Source organism: Tamandua tetradactyla, chromosome 5 (assembly GCF_023851605.1).
Source record: "Tamandua tetradactyla isolate mTamTet1 chromosome 5, mTamTet1.pri, whole genome shotgun sequence".
In the NCBI taxonomy this organism is placed as follows: domain Eukaryota; kingdom Metazoa; phylum Chordata; class Mammalia; order Pilosa; family Myrmecophagidae; genus Tamandua; species Tamandua tetradactyla.
In genome coordinates this window covers 11,367,296-11,392,178 of record NC_135331.1, presented here as the reverse complement: position 1 = coordinate 11,392,178, position 24,883 = coordinate 11,367,296, and the positions used below count along the sequence as shown (strand labels likewise).

The following is a 24,883-nucleotide window of genomic DNA, read 5'->3' as shown; positions in this document are numbered from 1 at the left end:
GTGATGCTAACGCTAGCACTGCTGCTTCTCCTCCCCACCTGTTTTCCCTTCCAAGGGGGCGGTAATAACATGTCTTCACCCATGTCTAAGAAGCCGGAAGCCATCTGCCTGGTCTGCCTGGTGCACTAAGGTGGCACAGTGGAGCCAAGATTTAGCAGCTGAACAGCAGGGACTGAGTAATCACTGGTCTCTGCTGGAGGCTTGGCGGGGAGAGCGGGAGCAGAGCCAGTGAGGAGTCCTCACCCCCGTTATCCCCATGCTATAAATATGTTAAACAGATAATGAGAGGCCTGAAGAAACTGTGACAGGAAGAAGCCAGGCAATTAAAGGCTAAGATGGAGAGCACGCCTCTGGTGATGGGTCCAGCCCACACTGTGACAGCTAAGACAAAAGAAAGGGCAGAGCAGTCACATGGGACCACAGCCTATTTATAGGACGTCAACTTCCATTACACTCTTTGGGGAACTTCTAAACCGGAATCTCACACGTGTGGGCTGCCTCTACAGACCAGGGAACCCTGTGCAGGGCGGCTTACGTGGTTGGGAAATCAGTCTTCTGGAAACATCTGCACGTCCTTCAGTCTTATCACAGTATGCTTACAGGCCTGGGTAATACCACCAGTAACAGCAGGAGTGGTAAGAGGAGGAGGACAGCAGCGGGTCCTATTGAATGGAGCAACCACCAGGCCCCATGCTAAACGCCAAAGGAGCAGGAGCTCACTGAGCCCTGTCCACCAGTCCAGGAGGTGGGTCCTCTGACTGTCATTCCTGGTTCACAGGTGAGGAAATGGAGACTCAGATCCATGAAATCACTGGCTGAAAGTGGCAGAGCTAGTAATAGACAAAAGCAGACTCCCAAATCCAAAGCAATCAGATAACAAAGCCTGTGCCCCTACTTGGAGCCGAGCCGTCCACCTCCTTCACAGGAGCTGCTTCCAATGCCCCTACCCGGGAAAGGAGGAGTACCCGGGAAAGGAGTACCTGGGAGGGGGAGGAATGCTGGCACATGCCCCCCACTTCGCCCCCTTTACCTTCACGCTGGATGACTGGGTTGCGAAGTGGATGGGCACCCAGTCCAGCACCTCGTGGGGCCGGGAATTTCCGAAAGGGGCCACGTAGTCAGGGAAGCCCTGGCCCTTCAGCAGGCTCTGCACCGTCTGCGCGACCCGCCAGCACGCGAGCACCCCGGGCAGGCTGGGACGGAGGAAGAGGCCCCGGCGTGAGGATGCTGTTCATCACCCAGCAGCCCTGGGGTGTTTGCAGACTTTGTACATTGAAATAATTTCAAACTTACAGGACAGGTGCAAACATAATATAAACCCTATACCAAGAACTCCAACATACAACCCACCCACATTTTAAAGGCCTCAAGGCTATATACTCTTCCTTCATTTTCTTTATTTTCACATGCTCCAGGTGAGGATTATTTGACAGAAGCTATAGTGTCTCTAACTTTGTGATATCTGGGTAGCTGGCAGACAGATGAGTCCAAAACAGTGTTTCCCAATCTGTGTTCCATTGAGAAGCTCTGGTCAAGAAGGGTTCTGTGGTCTAATGTAGGTAAACATTGCATGACTCACTGCCCACCCAAAGCACACTAGCCTTGTAGAGACTCTGAGAAGTCCTACAGAAAGGAATCGTGTTTTAACTTTAATTGGCACTTCCAAAATATATTGGACCAAACACCATGCCTCCTAAAATACTGTGGAATTGTTATTTCATAGAACCCCCTCTGAGAAATGCTAGTCTAAAGAAATGGTAAATACTGGTCTAACCAAAATAATGGTACATAACCAGACTGGGGAGTGTAGGGATGGGAAGTGTGTGCATTGTTGGGAGGAGAGGCAGATTTAAGGGGGAAGGAGCCAAATCTTCATCTTCCTTAGTAAGAAATCAGTAAAATAAAAAAATGAAGAAATAGCATTATATGCAGGTTAAAGATTTGGAGGTAAATTTCAAAAACAACAACAACAAAACCGCTACAAGAGTTTATAGTTGCCCATGGGGTGGGGAAATGAGGAACAAGCCATGGAGAACTACTTGACTTTTTGCATTTTTAAGAACACCTAAAAGACAAAAAGATGATATTTAGACCTCCTACCACTGGCTTTGTTGTGCTGTGTATATTAAAAATCAGAAATATAAGAAAGACTGTAGGAAAAATATTTTACTGTGAACTAAAGCACTATGCAGCTTTAAAAATGAAGCAGAATCTTGAGATTTGTATTCTGCTATATGTGATTGAGGTAATAAGAAAAACGGTTGTAATAGTTTTCCTGTGAATATTGACAAATGGTTTATTGTTATGGGAACTAAATCAAGAAAATGAAAAACGCCATCAGTGTGAGATATGGCTGCTATTCATTAATAATGGTAATAAGCTACTTAGGCCTTCACGTAAGCCTGTCAGTGGATGCAAACCCTTGACTCAGGTAGGCAAAGGTGGGAATGCATTGTCTCCTGATCAACACAAACAAGTTCAAGTAGAAACGAGTTACTCTTACCTTAGTTTACAGCCCGACTGCATGTTGTAGCCAAATAAGATTGGGGTCCGCATCCCCTCTATTGCTAAACAATCTTGCTCACTTGTGCTATGAAGAATTGTAAACTGTCCATATCTATTCCTGGTCTGAATGATCCCAGATGTACATGAAAGTTAAGGGACAACGGTCTAGCCCTAGAACTTGGAAGTCATTGCTTAAATTTGAAATTAAATACATTCAAGTGTCTATCAGCTTTTCGGTCTTAGGGTTTTCATTTTAAAACCCTGGCATTTTCCCAGGACATGCCCTTCACCTGCAGCCTCCAGTTTCCATTGCCCACCACGGCCGCCCAGAGGAAGTGCTGGGGGAGATTCAGCCTGGGGATTGCAGCCCGCAGCATCCGCATCAGTGACGAGAAGTGGGACCCTGCACGTGGACAAGGAAAGCAACCTTCTCTACAGAGCCAAAAAGGATATCCCTTCTGAGGCTGAAAGCCAGCAGCTAACGGGAGTCCCACAACATAACCAGGGTTTCCACTGAGAGGAACTGGCTTTGAATTTTGCTGAAAGACAAGGCAGAAATGTCCCCAAATAATCTCATTTTAATAAGGAAATGGCACAGAAAAAAATGAAATGCTTTTCATAATAAAATTACTAACCAATAAAAGAATTTCTCCCCCTACTCAGAAATATAAATATCTCTCACGAGTGTAGGAGTATATCATGCTGGAAAAGAACAAGCTAACATAGAAGTGAATCTTATTCCCGAATGGAAAAAGATACGAGGACTCGCATGATGTCATCAAAACCCCATGTGCTACATGCCAGGTACTTTGTTCAGTACAAAGGGTTAGATGTGGTTTGGTTTTTTTCACTAAGAAGTTATGATTTCTTTTTTTTCCCCATGATTTCTTTTAAACATGGCAATTAAATAGTTGTACAAAATTGCCCAAACTTACCTGAATAAAATGAATTTCAAACTTTTGCTGAATTGGAACCATTGCACTGCTAACTGTCCCCAGAAGGAGAGCGAGACCTGCTTTTGTTATTTCACCTCCATCTGTATGCGTGAGGCTGTACTTGACCTAAAAACCAAATGATACTTCAAATATACTTGTTTCCATGACACTTCAGTAGCTGTAGTAGTATCTCATATAAAATATACTTAGGAGGCAAATCCTCTCCCTCTTCTCCACTTGTTAGAAGTTTTTCTCTCTTGCTTAAAGGGATTGAGAGGGTTCACTATCTACGCATCACCCCCAGTTGATGAGCAGGGGCATCTGAGCCTCTGAGGACTCAGTTACACAAATTCCAAATTGGCTGGCCCAAGCTGAATGTCATTAACCTATCTCTGCAGAGGAAACATGTTAAAAAACAAAAACAGCAGCAGCAAACAACAGTAATGTTTTCAACATATTCTTTCAAATCACTAGAGTTGTGGGGAAAAATCACCTGGCTGTTCCAGAGACAAGAACCATCCTCTGATGAGGTGACATACAAGCAGGCAGGAGGCCAAGGCAGGCCAAGCACATACGGAGGGTGGGCCGGTGTCCCCCTTGGAGAGGGTCTGCTGCAACAGATTGAGCTTTCAAAGCCATGCTGGGCACCTACCTCAAGAACGACATTGGTGCAGACTTTAAAATCCCCAGACTTGACAAGAGCAGGTTGCAAAACAACATCAGTGTCTTCCAGTTGGGTTAGCGTTTTATTTAAAGACTGAACGATGATGGACTGAACAGTGATAGAAACCTGCAAAGTGAATGATTCCAATTTGCAAAAATACAGATACTTAGATGTAAATACATTCACATGGAAAATACTCAAGAAGGATATAAACAAACTTTAAAAGTGGTTATCTCTGAAAAGGTATGTTCACACAAAAACTTGTTCACAAATGTTCACAGCAGCAGTATTCATAATAGCCCAAAAATAGAAACAACCCAAATGTTCATCAACTGATGAACAGATAAGAAAAATGCTCTATATCTATACGTTAGACTACTCAGTCACAAAAAGGAATGAAGCATTGATACCTGCCACAATATGGATGAACCTTGAAAACATGATGCTACATGAAAGAAGCCAGACAAAAAAGGCCACATATCATATGATTCCATTTATATGGAATATCCAGAATAGGCATGTCCATAGAGACAGAAAGTAGATTGGTGGTTGCCAGGGGCTGAGGGTACAGGGAAATGGAGTGGCTGCTAATGGGTATGGGGTTTCTTTTTGGACAATGAAAATGTTATGGAATTAGATAGTGATGATGGCTGCACAATTTTGTGAATATGCTAAAAGCCACAGTACACTTTAAAAGGCTGAATTTTATGGTATGTAAATTATATCTCAAAAAGCATACCCAAAGCCCATTCCACCATAAGCCACACAGGCACACATACACACATATATTCACAACTCTAAAACCCAATCAATCCCTATGACAAATTTACTCACTCTGTACATGTATATAGTACAGTCCACACACAGCACAACACATACCCCTATACGCCCCCCCCAAAAAAAATCTGACCCAATTTAAACACAGCTTCTATACACATCCTGAATACATTAACACAAACTCCCCCCCCAAAAAAGTGGTTATCTCTGAGTGGGAGGATAATGGGCAAGAGAACACACAAGAAATATAAAGCTTTTTAACAGAATCAGGAAGCCCTATTTAGCCCTATGCTACTAAGGGACAATTTTTCATTTAAGGCTATTGTCAGCAGAGTGACAAAGCAGCAAGCAATTCTGTAAATGGCTCGAACCTGGAAAGAGAGCAAGACCTCTGGGTTCAGTGAGATATATCTGATGTTTGCTCTCAATTTCAGCTTGCAGAAACCACTTTTTAGGAAAGAACCTAACTTGCATCTAGTTGTTTATGTTGCTTTGAACTTTGGCCTCAATCAAGTACCACGTTGTCTACAATTCAAAATTGCTAAGTAAGCTGTGATTTTATAATCACATACCATATGTGTCTGCTCCCAAGACCAACGAGATCTTTATACATCTTCATACGTCTACCCACTATAAAAATGCAACATGGCACAGGAGAAAGGCAAGCTGTCATATGCCTAGAGTGGCAGGAGGGCAGAAACAATCACCATACGCCCTCTGCCTAATGAGCTGCGCCAGCACGTCTAAGAGTTCTGGTTAAGGGTTATTTAAGTAGCTTAAGTCATTAAATGACACCCCTAAACATATGGTTCCCAGTGCAGAAGTGATATAGGGTCCCAGGAAAGGGCACCCTTTCCATGCCTGTCTCTGTCAAGCCCCTCCCTGGGGTGTGGTCATTAAATATGCTTCCGAAAGACGCAGGGACAAGTGTGAATGGCAAGAGCCGCACCAGTCCACTGTCACCTCACCTGGATAGTCCCAAGGATGGAAATGACAGGGCTGTTTTATTTCCTGGATGTCTTTGTTCAATTCTATTTCAACTCCCCAACTACCCACTGGCAAAGAACTAAAACACGGAAGCCATTGCTAGCCATTGTCAGTCAAGATAGTTATGCCCTTCAAACATGAGGAAGTCTGGAACTACAAAAACCAAGAAAGACTGAAAATCTGAAATGTGACTACAAAAGGGTTATCCACTAAGGAGTCGCCCTATTTCGCTTTTACTTGTTACTGGCAATAAGGGATCTTTCTAATCAGAAATGTGCTCATTTCAAAGGCTTAGAAATAAGACAGTATATCATAAACCATCTTACTTCCCATACTCTTACCTTTATTTCTGAGTAAGGAACCTAGACCAAAAAAAAAAAAAAATTGTTAAGTACAACAAAGAGAAGCATTTTTATTTCTTTTTCAGACCTCAGGTTACAGGGTATATTCATCAGATTAAAGATTTTCCTCACAGAGAGGAAAAGAAAATTTCTTTAATCAAGACTTACCATCTGCTTTTTTTGTTGTATGTATGTCATAATCGAAGGGGTAATTTTACATTTTCCTTTTCTATTCATTCCTTCTGAGTGGAAACTCAACACACTGGCCCAACAGAGCTGGCCTCAAGAAGCCCCCATCCTTCAGTGTGAGGAGCTATGTGGTGCTTGCACGTGGCCCCGCTGAGGGGAGCACCAGGCAGAGGGCAAAATGGGGAGACCCAGCCCTGCCCTCCGAGCACAGCTCGGCCCTCGCTGGCCTTCCCTGGGGCTGGGCCAGCCTGACGCCCAGCTGCTCCCTCCCTGGCAGGTGGGAGCTCTCTCTCTCAGTACTGTGCCCAGCCCCTCCAACCTCATTGCTCCGATCTCAAGACACCCTGCTAGGCCATGTGGAGCTTTTTGTTTGGGGAGGTCTGTGCTGAAAGAGAACTCTGGCAGGACTACTTCCAGGAAACTGGCAAAAATCAGCCTAACTGCAGGAACTTAAGGGCCTAGATGGCTAACTGATGAGAAAAGAGAGGGGAAAGCTTGATTCTGAAAACTGAAGGCTAGATGAATAAATAATAATAATTAGTAGTAGTAGTATGAATAATCCTTCCCTCACCCCCAAAAAAGTAAATCAGGAAGGGGGCTCTTTCACAATAATCTTATGGTTTGTAGTTATTGAAAAATATCCTCTCCCTTGCAACTCTCCACCTTATCAGCCGAGTGAGCCAGGAACCTTGTCATTTATTTACTTCAGGGATCACTGCAACCAGAAAGAACGGGGCCCTGGCCACAGGGAGCTTCTCTCCCTCCTCTAGCAATCTGGGTCCCGTCCTTTACTGCCTGTCCCTTACATCTGCCAGTGAGAAAACAGACTTTTATTCTTTTCTGGTCTATTTCCAGGAGAGAGAGATCTTCTTGGTGCTTGCTTTTGTCACAGACATGAAAGTGTTTTTATAATTTCTTAAGGTTTTGTTTATTTGTAAAGGTTTTTTTTTTAAATTCAGGAGACAGACATTATTGCTTAGCATCAAGATGAATGAAAGCAAAATATAAGCTAATTATAGAAAAATAAGAACTATTGCAGTGATAAGCTCAATAATTACTGAAACCAAAAAAATGAAGAAGAGGAATTTAAACTTGGGTTTCAATCATATACCAAAATAATTCTATATTTTTGTCAAGGTGCAAAGAACAAAAAACATACCTAATGAATTAGTTTCACTTCAAAATAGTTCTTACCCTCAGAATTTCTGGGCTTTTGTAATAAGCCATGCCAAGGACTTCCATTTCTTTACACTGTTCCAAATTTATCCTTCTGGTACACATAACAGCTTGGTTCACTAGAAATGCTGGAATCATAAATATTTTCCCCCAAAAAAGAACAACATAAGTTAGAAGAAATGATCAGCAGTCTAACGATAACTAAAAAAACTGTATTCTAGGTAAAATGACAAAATAAGGTACAATACAGATATGAAAGGTTTAATTTTTTTTTCAAATGGTTAATACATTCACATAGTTCAAAATTCAAAAGGCATGAAAGATTTTGAGTAAGTCTCCCTCCAACTCCTGTCCCCCATCTACCACCTGTGCCTGAAGTTTCCAGTATGGCCTTCTGGAGATATTCTTTGCAAATAAAAGCAAATACATGTGTGTGTATTTTTAATTATTTATTTCCCCCTTTGGGGCACAAACGGATGATATATACACTCTCCTGACACTTGTGATTTTTCACCAAACCATGTATCTTAAGATCATTCTGTCTCAGTACACAAAGAGCCTCCTCCTCTTTTTTTAGGGATAAATAGTATTCTATTATAGACGAGCCATAATTTACTCAACCAGCTCCCTATTGATGGACTTTGAAGTTGTCTCTATCTTTGCTATCACAAACAACGCTGCCATCTGTTATTTGGCACCTGGGCCAGTGTTTCTGTAGGACTGACTCCTAGAAAGAGAACAGCTGGGTTAAAGGGCAGATTCATTTATAATTTTGAGAGCTATTGCTAAATTGCCCTTCACAAAGGTTGTACCAATTTATAGTTGCAGCAACAATGATGACTTCATAAAGCCACATGCCTTGATCTGTTACTTAAATAGCTCCTTCCCTGTGAAGCTTTCTTAAGAACTGGAGAGCACACCTGCTGTCTTCCACTACCTAGTGGGCTATTCCATGGATTCTAGGATGCCCTTTGAAGGAGAAGCAGGACCCAGGGAGGCAGCGGAGCACAGGAGAACATGGACTTGCAGGCAGGTTTTCTGGGTTCCCTCCCAGCTCTACCAGTGCCTAAGGGAGCCTGAACAAGGAACTGAGCAGGTCTCAGTTTTCTCATCTAAAAGATGGAAATAATAACCCTACCTCAGGGGAGCAGTGGGAGTAAATAGGAAAACACACCCAGGAGCTCAGTGCAATCCCCAGCACACAATAAGTGCTTAACAAGTGGTGGACTTTAGCTCCAGTGAAGGAAGAACATTCCAACAATTGGAAGTGTCAAACAACTGAGTGGACTATCTCCAGACAGCGAGTTTCCCATCAGCAGCAGTGCTCAAGCATGATGGCACGTGGCAGGAAAGATTCCTGCACTGGGTGGGAAATCTGGACTTGATAACCTGGAGGCCTCTGTCAACCCCCAGATTCTCTGATTTTAGTTATAAAGCCTGTTTAATTATGACTACTCAACATTTAACCAACAGCAAAAGGGGGAAAAGAAGTGTAACAAATAAGGTATCAGTGTCTGAGAGTTCAAGTACAGTTGAAAGGCTACTCTGGAGGTCTCTCATACGCAAGCTTCAGTTAGACATTGCTACCTATCATAATTTACCAAATCCCAACCAAAACCATTCCTGTCAATCCTAAAGAACACGTAGGGTATTATATAAGATTCTACAAAGTTTCCATGCACTAGGGTAACTTTCCAGAAATCTACAACCTCCAGATGGGTCCTTGTACCAGATAAGTCCTGAAATAAAGAGGGCCCAGCCTCTCCAGAACATCAACTAGTTCCATTCCCCTACCCCATATTATTAACAGCACCTTCCAACATGAAAAATTAGAATGGCCATAGCCCAAACACCCCTAAAGAGTGGGAGAAAGATCAGTGGGGATGGTGGAGTAATATAGAGAAGGTAGGGTTTAACAAATGAGTATGATGGCTGAATCATTATATTTCTTTTAGTCTCCGGCATCTTACAGCAGTTAGAAGTAAAAACCTAAAATTGTGGAACTGTAACCTATTCCAAACTCTAAAATCTGTTCTACAACTAATTGTTGTGATGTGCTTTGACATGTATTGCTTTTTTTGTATATATGTTATTTTTCACAAAAAAAGAATATAGGGTAAAGTTACTTTTGTTTCAATAAAGCATCCCCCCTCAAGCAAGAAAATAGAAAAATTAAAAAACCAACAGTGAACTCAGCTTAGGTAAAGTAAGAATGCCCACTTTCTCACCTGCAGGGTTGTTGTCAGTGCACAGAGATGATGTAAGGGGAGAAGGAAGTCTCAGAAATGAATCTGAAGTCTGCAGACGAACCCCATACTGTGAACAAAAGGACAGCCAATAGCTGGGATGGTGTTGGTAAGTCACCCGCTCAGCACTCGCTGGGCATCTGCCATGTGCCTGGCACTGCTGAAGACATCAGGGACACCAAGACAAGCCAGACACAGACACAGGCCTTGCCTACGTGAAGCTTACATCTGGTTGCCCCCCTCCCTTTTTTGTTAAGATGTATGTTTTTGTATGTATAAATTATCTGTAGACTGTTTGATTATAGAATTCCTCCAGAAGGCTCCACAAGAAGCTGATATAAGTGTTTGCCTTTCCAGACAGGGACTGGGTGGCTGGCAGCAGGGAGATAGAGGTAATTATTTTGCACCAGCAAGAAATTTTTAAATAACAGAAACACTACATTAAAATCATAAAACTGATAATTCCTTCTTTCTCAAAACCAAACTCCATGAAATTCTTCCTCAGTATGCACAGCAAAATTTACAGCTATTGGGCAAACTGCTAATTTTCTTGAATTTCAGTTCATCCAAATGCCTGGTAGCAGCAAGAGTTTGGGAAAACAAGCCATTTCATTCACGGGAGTTGGCACTGTAAACTATTGCCATTTTTTGGATGGCGATTTGGTATCAATAATTAAATTTTTCATTCATATTGGCCGAGCTGTTTCCTAGGAATGTATCCTAAGGATTTAATCAGACAAACATACAAGGATATATACACGCAGGAGGATCTTCATTGTGGTTTGTGTCTAATAACAAAAAACTAGAAACAATCCAACTAACTGCTAATAGTGGAATGGCTCCATAAAAAAAAAAAAACAATGATACATATTCAGAAAGGAATAATTTGTATCAGTTATATGTAACTCCAACACTTACTACCTCCAACAAGTTACTTTCCAGGGCCTCCCTTTTACTCCTGGGTTACCCTGGGCAACTCTGCCTCCCCTTCCCAGGGTAGTGTGAGGTAATGCCTGCAACATGGAAAATGTTCAGGAAATGCTAAGAATTTGACATGGGAAGATGCCCAAGATTTATCACTGAATTAAAAGGTAGCTTATAGAGTAATGTATACAACAAATCCCACTTCTATACAATACTATAAAGAATCTTTTTATACCCGCATTTAAAAGTCAGGAAGAATACACTCCAAACTGTTAATAGAGATTGGCAGTATGAATTTAATTGGTGCTAGGGGCACTTCTGGTTTTACTTTATGCATCTCTATATTTTTTACTTTTCAGACTAGCACATATTGCTTTTGAGCTTTCTTTAAAAAAGATGCTTCCTCCAAAAGTTAAAGGACGTTTACTCAAAGTTAATGTACCTCACATTTAAAGGTTTGCTAATGAAAAGACAAAAGCACAATCTCCCCAAAGTGGAAAACTAAATATAATTTTAAGAAGAGGACTAAGCAACTAACCAACCCACTCCATGTTCCCAGCAGCAGGCCTCAAGCATTTTGTTGCACCTTCTCAGGTGAAGAACAAAGAACTGCATGGAGACAAAATCCAAACTGAATCTAGAATGTAAGACCTATTATTCTATTATAAAAGAATAATATTTTAAGAACCATTATATTCAGAATTCAACCATTCAATTTTAATTTTTATGATCTTTGATTTATAGATACAAACCAAGTTTTTCATTCTATAATATAAATTCTATGTATTTGATAAGCCAGTTTTGTAGCAACAGATTTTAAAAATTCCTAGGACAGCACATTTGTGACTGAATGAGTGGATTTCAGCAGCATCTTGGCTCACCTCATATTTAGCAGACGTAGTTGGAACATCCATTTTGGTTGTGGAAAAAATGTCTGATTCTGCATTCAATGCAAAACCATCAGATTTTTTCATCAACTTATCAAAATTGTTTTCATCAGGCACTTCAGGATTAATAAACGATAATGCAGGCTTATCTGTTTTTAGAAAAAGTATCTTAAATCAGTATAACATATAATATGTATATCATATGTGACATATATAATGTTTTGGAAGTAGTTTTTAGTGGCCCTTAGACTGATATGAAAAAATAAAGTGTCTTTTCCATAATCACTGCCCCCAGGATTTCCCAAATCGTATTAAATAAAGAGGATTCCCAGACCGGCCTGCTTCTCTAACAGTGTGGAATCCATAATCCCTAAAGCCCACTAGTAAACAGCACAACAGAAGCTGTTCCTTATCAACCTCATCCTCCAGCCCATGGATTGATGCGTCTGCTGCATAAACCTCTAAAGGAAGCTCTCTCCAGATGGCTATGGGAATGAAAGAACCCTATTTCTACCCTCACACAGCCACCTCCAAAGCCCTGAGAATCGAGTACTGTAAACAAAAGAGGGAGAAGGAGCTGGTATGTTCATTGGGCTGGTGTTATGTCAGAGTGAGGCAATGACTGACGAGTCATTACATCATTTTCCAAAGAGCAGCCCATTCGTCGCACTCATGAGGGAACAAAACCAAAACGTAAAGACATTCTGAGAAGACAACAAAGGAGTTTAATAGATAAATACAAACCATAAATGTGGTTTGATATTTTGATAACATTCTACACTTACACGTACTTGAGACCTCAATGCCTATTTGAGCTAAATGCTCAGATAAAAATAAAAGTCCGGTTTTTATGCAAATATTCGTAATAAAAATAAAAGAGAAAAAGGAAATAGAAACCACAGGTAATGTTCAGAAGCTGAACCTGATATTCAACCATTAAACCAAGAGGAAATAAAGTTAAAAAGAAAAACATTTATATAAATAAAGCTAGATTCATTTGTATGTCTACATATTATAAACACCTTTGAAATCAAGTATGAGATTTCAAAACACAACTACTTTTAAAGAAAATGTTCATTTCCACAGCTTTGTAGTTTCTTGCAGTTGCCTGTGAAATTGTCCCAAAGATAAATCCTAGTCAAACAATGTGAATGACTCCTTTAAGTTAACTCAATGGGAAATTTTGCTACAGAACTTTAAAAAAGAAAATGCTTGCAGAGATTCACAAAATATGCCAAAAAATACTTACAGTTTGTAATATGAATGCAGAAAATAGATGGATTGATTTGATCTATGAGTTTAAATACCCTTTGAGGTGGATTTGCTGTAAAATTCAAAGAATAGATAGCTGCTTTTTGACTGCAAAACTGGCTATCACCCCTGCAAATTAAAAAAATAATATTGATTCAACAAAGTTTTAAGGCATATGCACACAATATTAACAAGATTATTTTAAGGCTGTCAGATGCTTGTACTGTACTAACTGTATAGTACTTAACAGCTACATGGAGGATATTTATGAAAGTGTGACATTAAAATTGAATCCATTTTTATTTAGTTTATTCAGTGTTAAAATGTTTGGCATTTGAAACATTTTCCCTGAACAAGGGAAAACTTAGACCAGCCGAATAATCTTTAAAGAAATCTTCTGAAGTATAGAATATATAGGTCAGGGTATAATTTTGATATAGATGAACCTTATAAACTCCAATATAGTCAATTATATAAAATTTTGCAGAACTTCAGATTGTTTTTAAGAACCAAGTCAGGAATGAATCCAAAAGTCCTTGTCTTTAGAAAAAAGCTTGTACCCAAAGAAGTATGAGAATAAGAACAAGCAAAATCATCTGGGAGTTTTAGGGTTTAGAAGTTATGGTATAGACAAGTTTCCAACCAATCCTAGACTTGACGAACCCTAAACAATTTGACAGGCTGATCAATGAGATATAAACTTTGGAAGATTCAGAAAAGCAGAATGGGGTAGTTGATTGAAAACACCTATGTAAACAGTTTTACAATGAAGTTATTATCAGTTTGCTTCCTAAGAACAGAGATATACATACTTACAAAAGAAAACTTGAAGGAAAAAAAAAAAAAAACTATGAAACCACCACTCACATTTTGGAGTCTGTATTTCAGTTATTTTCCTAGGCAGATAGAGATATGGAATGGAGAGAGATGGAGACACAACTAAAATGGGTGCATATTCTACATCCTGCTTGTGTTGGTTTGAAAGAATGTGTGTCCCCTAGAAAAACCATATTTTAATCCTAATCCCATTTTGTAAAGGCAGCCGTTTCTTCTAATCCCTATTCAGCATTGTATGTTTGAAACTGTAATTAAATCATCTCCCTACAGATGTGATGTAATCGAAAGTGGTTATTAAACTGGATTAGGTGACATGTCTCCACCCATTCGGGTGGGTCTTGATGAGTTTCTGAAGTCCTATAAAAGAGAAAACATTCTGGAGATTGGAGATTTGGAGAGAGCAGAGAATGCTGCAGCACCACGAAGCAGAGTCCAACGGCCAGTGACCTTTGGAGATGAAGAAGGAAAATGCCTCCTGGGGAGCTTCACGACACAGGAAGCCAGGAGAGAAAGCTAGCAACTAGAACACTGCTTTAAAGCCTTTTCTCACTTTATATTTTCCAATATTTCCCATATCATCAAATATTCCTGTGCAATATTATACTGAATGGCTTCATTATATATCATATACCCCAATTGTATAACCAATTCTCTACTGTTGGTTTACGTTGTTCCTAATTTTTCCATTATATATGTTGCTATAAGGACATTCTTCTCCCCACATCTTTATTAATATCTCCAATTATTTCCTTAGGATATATTCCCTGCAGTGGAATTCCCTGTCAGTATAAAGATAGGTCCATAATTTAAGGCTCCTGAGACATGTTGCCAGATTGCCCTCCAGAAAGGAGCCACGTACAAGGAATTAAGAGAGTCCATCTCCCTGCACCCTTGCCAAAACTGCACATCTTCACTCAGTTTTCACTCTGCCAATTTCATGGGCAAAAATACATTGTTATGAATTTTCTTGTTTACTAGGGAGGTTAAACACTTTCCCATATGGTTCCTAACCACTGGTATTTCTTCTTCAGTTAAACTGCTTATTCATATCTTTTGACCTTTCTCTTATTAGAATGTTGGTCTTATTGATTGGTAGGGATTTTTGTTTTTAAGACTCTCCCTCTTTAAGTGTCATGTGTTGTAAACACGTTTCTCAGTTTATTAATATCTTTCAATTTTACGGTGGTTTTCTGTCATATAGAAGTTTTAAATTTCCTAATCATCAAGTTATCAAGCTTTTCTTTTATGGTTCACCTATAGGTTTATGCTTAAAAGACTCTCCCAAAGATTTCTTGATATTCTCACAAGCAGCAGGGACATCCAAAGCAATAGGCTGAGCCCCTAATCTTGGGGTCTGTTCATATGAAACTTGAACAAAGGATAGGCTAAGCCTACTTAAGATTAGGCCTAAGAGTCACCCCCCAGAGAACCTCTTTTGTTACTCAGATGTGGCCTCTCTCTCTCAGCCAACATGACAAGCAAACTCACTGCCCTCCCCCTCTCTACGTGGGACATGACTCCCAGGGGTGTGGACTTTCCTGGCAGTGTAGGGCAGAAATCCTAGAATGAGCTGGGACTCAGCATCAAGGGATTGAGAAAGCCTTCTCAATCAAAAGGGGGAAGAGCGAAATGAGACAAAATAAAGTGTCAATGGCTGAGAGATTCCAAACAGTCGAGAGTAAAACATATGGATTAAAAATAAATAAATAATAGGGGAACAAATGTTAAAATAGATTTAGTAGACTGAAATGCTAGTGATCAATGAAAGGGAGGGGTAAGGGGTATGGTATGTATGAATTTTTTTCTGTTTTCTTATTTCTTTTTCTGAATTGATGCAAATGTTCTTAGAAATGATCATAATGAATATACAACCATGTGATGATATTGTGAGTTACTGATTATATATGTAGAATGGCATGATCATATGGTAAGAATGTTTGTGTTTGTATGTTGGTATGTTTAATAAATAAAATAAAGAAAAACAAAAGACTCTCCTGAGGTCAATGATGGTGATTAAATGTACAAAAATAAGAATGTTCTTGCATGAGGGAGAACAAATAAATGTCAACATTGCAATGTTGAAAATGGGATGATATGCAGGAAAAAATACAATCAATGCAAACTAGGGTCTATAGTTAACAACAACATTGTAATATGCTTCCATTGAATGTAATAGGCAATATGCCAAAGCTAAATATCAATAACTGGGGGAAATGGGGGAGACATATAGGATTCTTTGTGAAAGAAAATGAAATCTCCTCATATAGGTTGTGGTCTTAAAGGCATGGCTATGTGATTATACCAGGAACCATTGATTTTTTTTCTTAGGTTGGATTGTATGATAGGCAAATAAACTGTTTAAAAATGAACCAGAGAGATACAAAGTGCTAGAGAAAACATGGAGAGAGAGATATACCTATTCACAATAGGTAGGGAAGCAGAGTGGTGCAGCCCCTCTTAAGAACAGTGTGAGGCACAAATGGACATTTGCACAGTGGTGTTTATGGCAGCAGTGTTCATCATTTGCAATGGATGGAGGTGGCCTAAAGGTACATCGAACTGAAAAATGGAAAGGGGAATTGTGGTGTGTACATACAACAGACTACTAAGTGGCTGCAAGAAGGAATGAAGCTGTGAGGCATGCAACTAGGTGAATGTACCTTGAGGACAGTAGGCTGAATCAAATATCAGAAACAAAAGGCAAATATTATCATGCCTCACTCACATGGACTAACTATAATATACAAACTCAGAGGACTGAATTCTAGAACATAGGTTATCAGTTAAGGACTGTTGTAAAGGTTCCTAGATTCTAAGCTCTTATACAGCATAACATCTATTCCAGAGTTCTATTATTTCTAAATTCTGAGATGGTGAGTTGCATATAACCTGATCATTCCCTGGAACTTCAGGTACTTGTGTGACACCTAAGACTCAGACCTACAGCTCTGAAGCTCTGAAAGTCTGCTTTACCCTATAGAGCAATTGTTTAAAAAGTTGAAACAGTGATCAGACTTCACCTAGAGATATGAATAAAGCTGATCTGGATAGGACTAAGGTAAATCAGAATACAGAGTAAAGGATGATATGGTCTATATTTTAAAACTTCAACTTCTGTATGAGACCAAAGGAAGAGATGTTTATTTGGTGCAAAACTTATACTTTTGGTAGCATAGTACCTAATTTAACTTGTATGGCCAGTTTTTTCAAACAGCATAATTACATGGCATCTTGAATAGGGAGTGAGATCTTGCTGATTTGTACATGTTAGTGTGATGCCCCAATATATCCCAGAGTAATTTGGGCAGTGAATATAAAAGTTTTTGCAAAGTCCCCCTGAGGAACTGGGGAGAAAGGAGGAAATATTCAACTTCCTACCTGGGGAATTCCTGTTATTCTCGCAAGCAGAGGGGACAACCAATTTAATAGGCTGAGCCTTTGATTTTTGGGCTCACCTCTATGAAACTTATTCCTGCAAAAGAGAAGCCAAGCCTACTTATAATTATGCTTAAGAATCACCCCCAGAAAGCCTCTTTTGTTGCTTAGATGTGGCCTCTCTCTATAAGCCAACTCACTGCCCTCCTCTCTACATGGGACATGACTCTCATGGGTGTAAATCTCCAGGGGACAGGACTCCAGGGGATGAGCTGGTCCCAGCATCATGGAATTGAGAAAGCCTTCTTGACCAAAAGGGGGAATAGAGAAATGAGACAAAGTTTCAGTGGCTGACAGATTTCAGATAGAATCAAGAGGTTATTCTTATGCATTATATAGATATCCTTTTTTATTTTTTAGTGTATTAGAATAGCTAGAAGGAAATACCTGAAACTGTTGAACTATATTTCAGTAACCTTGATTCTTGAAAACAACTGTATAACTATGTAGCTTTATGGTGTAATCGTGTGATTGTGAAAACCTTGTGGCTGACGCTCCCTTTATCCAGGGTATGGACAGATGGGTAAAAAAATAAGGACAAAGTGGGTGCAAGGGTAGTTAAGTGGTAGAATTCTCACCTGCCATGCAGGAGACCTGGGTTCAATTCCCAGCCCATGGACTTCCCAAAAAACAAACAAAAAATTCAACAAATGGAGCTGGAATAATGGGAAACTCACATGGAAAAACAATGAAATGTGACCCCCCACTATACAGCATACAAAAATAATAATAATAATAAGGACAAAATAAATAAATGAATAATGGAGGGAGGGTGTAAGGGGTTAAAAATCGGGTAGATTGCAATACTAGTGGTCAATGAGGGAGGGGTAAGGGGTATGGGATGTATGCAGTTTTTCCTTTTTCTTTTTATTTCTTTTTCTGGAGTGATGCAAATGTTCTAAAAATGATCATGGTGATGAATACACGACTATGTGATGATATTGTGAGCCAATGATTGTATACTTTGGACGGAATATATGGTGTGTAAAGATATCTCAATTAAAAAAAAAAAAAGATCCTCCCCAAAGCAAGAGGAAACAAATGTTCAGCTATATTTTTTATTCTTTTATTAATTATTTAACATAGCACTCTTTGATCCATTTGTCATTTATTTTGATATAATGCTACTAAGCCATAATCTGACATTTTTGTTTTTCAACAGGTAATCATCCTACGTTTACTGAATAATTCAACCTTTATTCTGTCAATGCAAAGTAACATCTTTACTGTATATTAAATATATAAACACGCCCCCCCAAAAATACATGCAACTGATTTCTAGCCTTTCTATTCTCTTCCAGGGATCTACCTGTCTAGTCTTCAATCTATATGTATAATTTTCATTATTGTGGTATTACAAAATGTTTAAATATCTGCTAGTCTGCTATTATTATTCAATAACCTCTTGGCTGTTCTCAACTGTATACACTTCCAGATGAACTTCAGAATCATTTCGAATCTAAAATCATTCAGATTTTGGAATCATTATCCCTCTCCCATCTGACTGGAATTAGTTATAAATTATATTTGTATAAATTGATTGGAATCTCTGTGTAATGGATCTTCCCAGCCAAATATGCAGGATGTCTCTCTGATTATTCAAATGTTTTCTGTCTCCCACTATATTTTGGAGTTTTCTTCACATAGATTCTGATACCTTTTAACTTGATTTCTAATTATATTTCTGTTGGTGTGACTAGAACCTATTTCCATTATATTTTCTTAAAGGGCATTGCTGAGATATAAGAAGCTGCTGATTTATTTTATAACTAGCCATCTCTCCCACTCCTCTGTATGGTTCTAACAATGTATCAGTTGTTACTGTGGACATGAATATTTTTGAAAAACCATGAGTACTATTTATGAGAAAAGACCCAGCACTGAGTAGTCTGCAGTGAGTCCACCTGGGCCCTAGATGGTGGGGAGGAAGAGGAATCGGAGGCCCGGGGAAAGGGAGGCCCAGCCAAGGGCAGGAAGAGCATGGGCAATGCACTAACGGTGCTGGTGCGATTCTAAGAACCAGGGCTAGACTGGGATTAGTAGGAAACAGGATTTGAAAGGAGTAAAGGATGTATTAGAATCTAGGCTAAGGGCAGATCTGAATCCAGGCTAATGAGTCTGTAGTTAATGAGAGCTTCTGAAGATTTTTTAGCAAGAGAATGACAAGATGAGGCGTGAGCTTATAAAGCAGAAGTGGAGGGGTCTAGGAAGGGACAAACATGAGGCTATTGTGAAAGAAGACTAGGCAAAATGGGACTTCCCACTCCACCCCACTCCCTGCCCCAAATCAGCCTCCCGTGATGTATGCACCCACTTCATCCATTCAGATCTGTGTACTTCTCTCTAGTTTCACTGGCACAACCTTCAGGGAGGTGCCCATTAATCATCATGGGCTATGGCTTCTTATTTGGCTTGGTACCTCTGGTCTATGGTCCCCACTGCTAAAGAGTTACATCAGATGGGAATCCAATCCACTCAGTTCCCTGGCCCCTGGCAGATTTCAGGGCAAAGTCCAAGCCCCTCTGCATGCACACAAGGCCCCTCAGGGTCTGAGCCCTGCTCACCTCCCTATATCTGTCTCTCCTACCCTTCTCTCTCCACACGGAGTTACTAGCAGGGAAGCCACACCCCTTCATCCCCAGACCCTGCACAGACAGTGCCCTTTGCTTGGAATGCCCCTGATTCTATGCTGTTCAACTTCTACGAGTCCTGCAGGACCCTCAGCTAAGGGCAGCTTTTCCAGAAAGCCTTCTCTAGCCCTGCAGTCTGGGTCAGATGCCACTCCTCTGAGCTCTCCCAGTGCTTGGTGTGGACCTGCCATCCACTCATCTTTGAAGGCAGGATATAATCCATCTTTTTATCTCCAGTGCTGACTCATAGGGGTACTCAAAAAAGGTGAGCTGAGGTTTGAATGACTGCTTAGAGGTGAGAAGGCAAGGAAGAGGCAGGAGCAAGGTAGCCTCCAGATTTCTGGCCTGGGTGCCTGCCTGAAAGGATGGTAAAGGAAGTTTAAGAAGATAGAGGAATTCAAAAGCTAGAGAGTCAGGGATGGAAGGGAAAAACTCATTTATTCATTCAACTAATTTTTAATGAGGGCCAACCATGTGGGAGCAGCAGGGATAGGTATTGGGGGTAAATAAAAGAGATATTCTTGCTCTCATGACGCTTATCTCTAATGGGGAAAACACACATCAATCCAATAATCTTACAATTAAATTTGCAATTAGATGATAGCATTAGTTGCTGACAGTTTAACAAATATAAACCTTTCTATGAATTGGAACCTACTAACTATAACACTCAATTAATTAGAATTATTAGTTTTGATTTGTTTATTTCTACCCTTCATTTTTAGTTACAAGTAAAATCAACTTGACAAAACTTTTAGGTGCTTTCCCAAGGGCACGCCCTTCTAAACTGGGATCCAAATAAGAGCAGACACTCCTTTAGATGTTGGTTTAGACTTTATGGCCTTTAAATAATACCAAATTCAGAAATCAGGTTTGGGTTCTTCTGCCTGGGGGAGAGTTTCACTTTCTTTCCCTAAATATTATTATCTTGGTCCAACTGTATCTAAGTTGCATGTGCCATAAACTTACGTGACAACTGGAACTGAGCAGTCAGAGAAAACGCTGAAATCCACAGGGCTACAATCGGGATCACAGCAGCAGTTGACGTCACACTGTGCCGGGGACAAGTCACAGACACACAGAGCAGCAACTACAGAAACCAGAGTGGGTGGGGGAGAGGGAAGAGGGAACAAAGCATCACCATCATCAGGCAGTAACTGCTCCCTGCCTCTGCAATGTACCAGAGGCCCATTTCGCACACAAGGTCCACTGCATTTTTCCGACTGCACTTTGGGGGAAATGGGTGAGGTGAAAATTAGTCGCTTTGAGCGTCCCTCAATCAGAGGTTCCTTGAAGTGGCTCACATGTGATTCACGTGGGAAGTTCTGTTTGTGCTCTACTTACAAAGACTTGTATTCGGTCAGCTGAATATGAAACAGAGACATCTGTAATTTTCAAAAACTTGCCAGGGGATGCTGATAAATAAGAGAGGTTTAGGAATCAGCATGCTAAATTGCTTGTCTGAACATAGGAATAGCCAGTTTAAAACTGCAGATTTGCAGCTCCTCATGGGTCTGATTGTGGCAATTGGACCAGCATAAGGCTTCTAGGAAACATCGTTTTCAGTTTAGTCCCTCTCCTTATACATAACCTGCAGCCTTAAAACTGAACCCATATTCACAGGCTATTAGCCAAGAATCAAACTGGTTCAGGACTTTAGTACCTGGGATCCTAGAAATTTAGACAAATAAAACTTAGAAGAGGAGTAGCAGAAATTGTCCCACTTCACAACTTTTAATTATTAATAACGAACAACCTGATTTTATTCTGTCAAAACAAACAGGAGAAAAAAACCTTTTAAAGATACAACAGAGCGTAAGAATTATAAATACTGAATTTATGATAATAGTTGGGAGAGAGAAAACAAGATCGGGGGTTCAACTTTATCTTAATGTTTTGTTTCTTTTTTCAAAAAAGGACCTCAAGAAAATACGGATAATGTTAAGATTTTATAATGCTTGCAAAGATTCTCATTGCATATTTGAATTATTTCACAATAAAAATGAGCTTTAAAAAAAAGACAAAGTGTCAATGGCCGAGAGATTCCAAACAGAGTCGAGAGGTTATCCTGGAGATTATTCTTACGTATCAAGTAGATATCACCTTGTTGTTCAAGATGTAGTGGAGAGGCTGGAGGGAATTGCCTGAAAATGTAGTGCTGTGTTCCAGTAGTCATGTTTCTTAATGATGATTGAACAATGATATAGCTTTCACAATGAGACTCTGTGAATGTGAAAACTTTATGTCTGATGCTCCTTTTAGCTACTATATCAACAGAAGAGTAGAACATATGGCATAAAAATAAATAATAGGGGGAACAAATGTTAAATTCAGTTTGAAATGGTGGTAAATGAAAGCGAGGGGTAAGAGGTTTGGTATGTATAGTCTTTTTTTTCTCTATTATCATTTTATTTCTTTTTCTGTTGTCTTTTTATTTCTTTTTCTAAATCGATGCAAATGTACTAAGAAATGATGAATATGCAACTATGTGATGATATTAAGAATTACTGATTGTATATGTAGAATGGAATGATATCTAAATGTTTTGTTTGTTAATTTTTTTAATTAATAAAAAAAGTTAAAAAAAAAAAACAAAACAGTCCCCAAAAAGGCACAATGGGAAAAAAAAATGTGTGATTGAGGGGAAGTGCCATGTTTTGTCAATAAATACAATCCTTTCCTAGTCCAAGGCACAAAAGTTCTCCCCCTTAAATTTATGTGCTTCTCTCTAGCTTTGTAAAATGATGTGCAAACCAATGTAAATAAGAACATGCAGCTTCCCTGCCTTATGAATTTAAAATTATAATCCTGCTTTATTTTCCAAAACTTAAAAGGAAAAGAGCTACAGGACTACTAAAGAGAAAGGAGAAGTATTAACAATCCCACTTAGGAAAAAAAGTGTCTCCCTCTAGGATGTGAGTGCACTTAATCAGCCAACAAGGATCTGTTGACGACTCTCTGGGTCTAAGCAGCACTTGGCTGCTCTTACACACCACTTAACATCTACAAGCCTGGCTTGTAGAGCAGAGGACAAATGGGTACAAATGAACCAAGCTGATTCAAGATGAACAGTTACCACTCTTCTCTTCCACCAATACTGCCTGTGACCCATTCTGCAAATAGCTGTCCAGTTCTCTATAGTGGGTCAACTTCCTTCCTGCTCAACCACTTACCAGTCATATGACCTTAAATTAACCAAGTAATTGAACTACCTAAAAAATGAGGGTAACAGTATCCCCATCACAGGGTTTTTATGCGGATTAAACGAGATACATGGGAGGTGAAATACTTAGCACAGTGCCTGCCACTTAATAAAAGTTAATAAATGGGGCAGGCCACGGTGGCTCAGCAGGCAAGAATGCTTGCCTGCCATGCCAGAGGACCCGGGTTCGATTCCTGGTGCCTGCCCATGTAAGAAAAAAGAGTTAATAAATGAAAGTTATCATTACCATCACAAGTAATGATAGGTAAAGAGGGGTCCTTTAAAAAGGTGAAGATCAGTACAAATTCATCCTCCATCTGGAAAACAGTTCTGAATACAAACACTACTAATGATAATTCAAGAATAGTTTCTTGGGGACAAGATTCATTAGCAAATGGATTACTTACATAAAAAACACAGTTCCAAAAGCTTTAGAGAACTTCAGACATTCACTAGTCTGCTGTCTTCTGTCTCAATTTATCACTGATTTAACTTCCTTACTAACTCATCAAATCAATTGTTTAAATACAAAAGTTTTGTGTGTATATATTCAAATAACAAATGGATTTCACTGTACTTTTTCTTACATACTACTCATAATCAAAGGAGGGCTTCTGGAGAAATAATGGTTCAGGAACCAAAGTTAAGTCCTACGCTTCAAAGTCATCAGTCAATGATGACTTTTCTAGTTATTAAGTCTTACCCTATTTAAGTAAAAATCTTTTTCTCTTAAGACAGGATATATATATATATATTGCACACCTACTGCAGTTACTCCCAATCCGCACACAGGATTTACATTTTTATCATTTTGAGATCACAAACCCCTTTGAGAATCTGCTGACCACTATGGCCCTCACCCCAGAAAAATGCAGTCGCAAAATTGTGCACTCAATTTCAGGAGGTCATAGACACTCCCTGAAGTCATCTGTGGAAAATCAGATTATAAAATATTCACTAAATGTGTAACTCCCAGGTTAGAGGGTCGCTTTCTGAGATATATGCTAACTATCCCTAAATATGACTTCTAAGAAGGGGGCATAACCCCTCACCCCATATCTTCCTGCATCCAACTGGGTTTTCATATTAAAAATCAAGAGACATTAACGTGTCATCCTGTCTATAAAATCTGATGTTAAACTTTTGTTCCCGGCTCAGACTTTCAGAGGCTAAGCCCAATGGCCACGGAAGAACAAAAACCTACTTTCTGAAAAAAAAAAAAATTAACAGACAAGGGTCTCGACTTCACATTTAGTAAGCTAAACCTTCGGCATCTCTCTTTCACGTAAGTAAAAAGTTAAATGCATCTTCTTGATGAAATTTCATCTTTGGCTACACGGCCTCACTCAGTGTTACTTTGAGCATTAATTTGTCCGGTATCACCGCAAGAACTTTCAAAAATATGATTTTCCGCACTTATGCTCTCCGAGCCTATTTATAAAACGGGGATCAGTGTTGTTGGAAATGTTAAACAATGCCTATAAAACACTGAGCAGTATCTGGCACACGTAAGTGTTCAATAAAAGTTAGCTATCATTGGTATTATTACATTCTTCCCTAGGTTACCTCCTTCTAGCTGGAACACTCCGGACCCCAAAGAATTGGCTCGAGGTACCCACCATCCGTGACTGGGGTGGGCCTGGAGCGGGAGGAGGGATCCGGAACCCTGGGAGTGTCGATGGGCTCAGGCGACCGAGAGGCTCCGAGGATCGCTGGAGCTGCCCGGGTGAGGGTGGGGACCTCCGTCGTCACCGCCGGGGTGGCCCCGGCCCGGGCGCTCTCGGGGGCCCAGCAGCCCAGGAGTACGAGGAGGAGCGGCCAGAGGCCTCGCGGCCCCATCACCCAGCTGAACCCCCCGCGGCCGACGCTGCGGCCCACGCGTTGCTTGGCAACGGCA

The 24,883-nt window shown here is 40.0% G+C and overlaps 1 protein-coding gene across 2 annotated transcripts in view; it reads right to left on the bottom strand.

The window, feature by feature from the left end:
* Positions 1 to 24,883, bottom strand: part of TCTN1 (tectonic family member 1) — a 27,582-nt gene extending 2,699 nt beyond the window's left edge. The window contains exons 1-12 of one of the 2 annotated variants that reach the window (XM_077159838.1): positions 24,606 to 24,883; positions 20,754 to 20,874; positions 12,881 to 13,011; positions 11,626 to 11,780; positions 9,803 to 9,890; positions 7,593 to 7,702; positions 6,210 to 6,230; positions 4,093 to 4,230; positions 3,441 to 3,566; positions 2,959 to 3,044; positions 2,504 to 2,644; positions 1,031 to 1,193 (exon numbers count right to left, since the gene is read on the bottom strand). In XM_077159838.1, coding sequence (XP_077015953.1) covers positions 1,031 to 1,193; positions 2,504 to 2,644; positions 2,959 to 3,044; positions 3,441 to 3,566; positions 4,093 to 4,230; positions 6,210 to 6,230; positions 7,593 to 7,702; positions 9,803 to 9,890; positions 11,626 to 11,780; positions 12,881 to 13,011; positions 20,754 to 20,874; positions 24,606 to 24,825 — 1,500 coding nt within the window. In that variant the 5' untranslated portion in view covers positions 24,826 to 24,883. The remainder of the gene's footprint in view (positions 1 to 1,030; positions 1,194 to 2,503; positions 2,645 to 2,958; positions 3,045 to 3,440; positions 3,567 to 4,092; positions 4,231 to 6,209; positions 6,231 to 7,592; positions 7,703 to 9,802; positions 9,891 to 11,625; positions 11,781 to 12,880; positions 13,012 to 20,753; positions 20,875 to 24,605) is intronic. The other variant, XM_077159840.1, reaches the window with a different exon arrangement.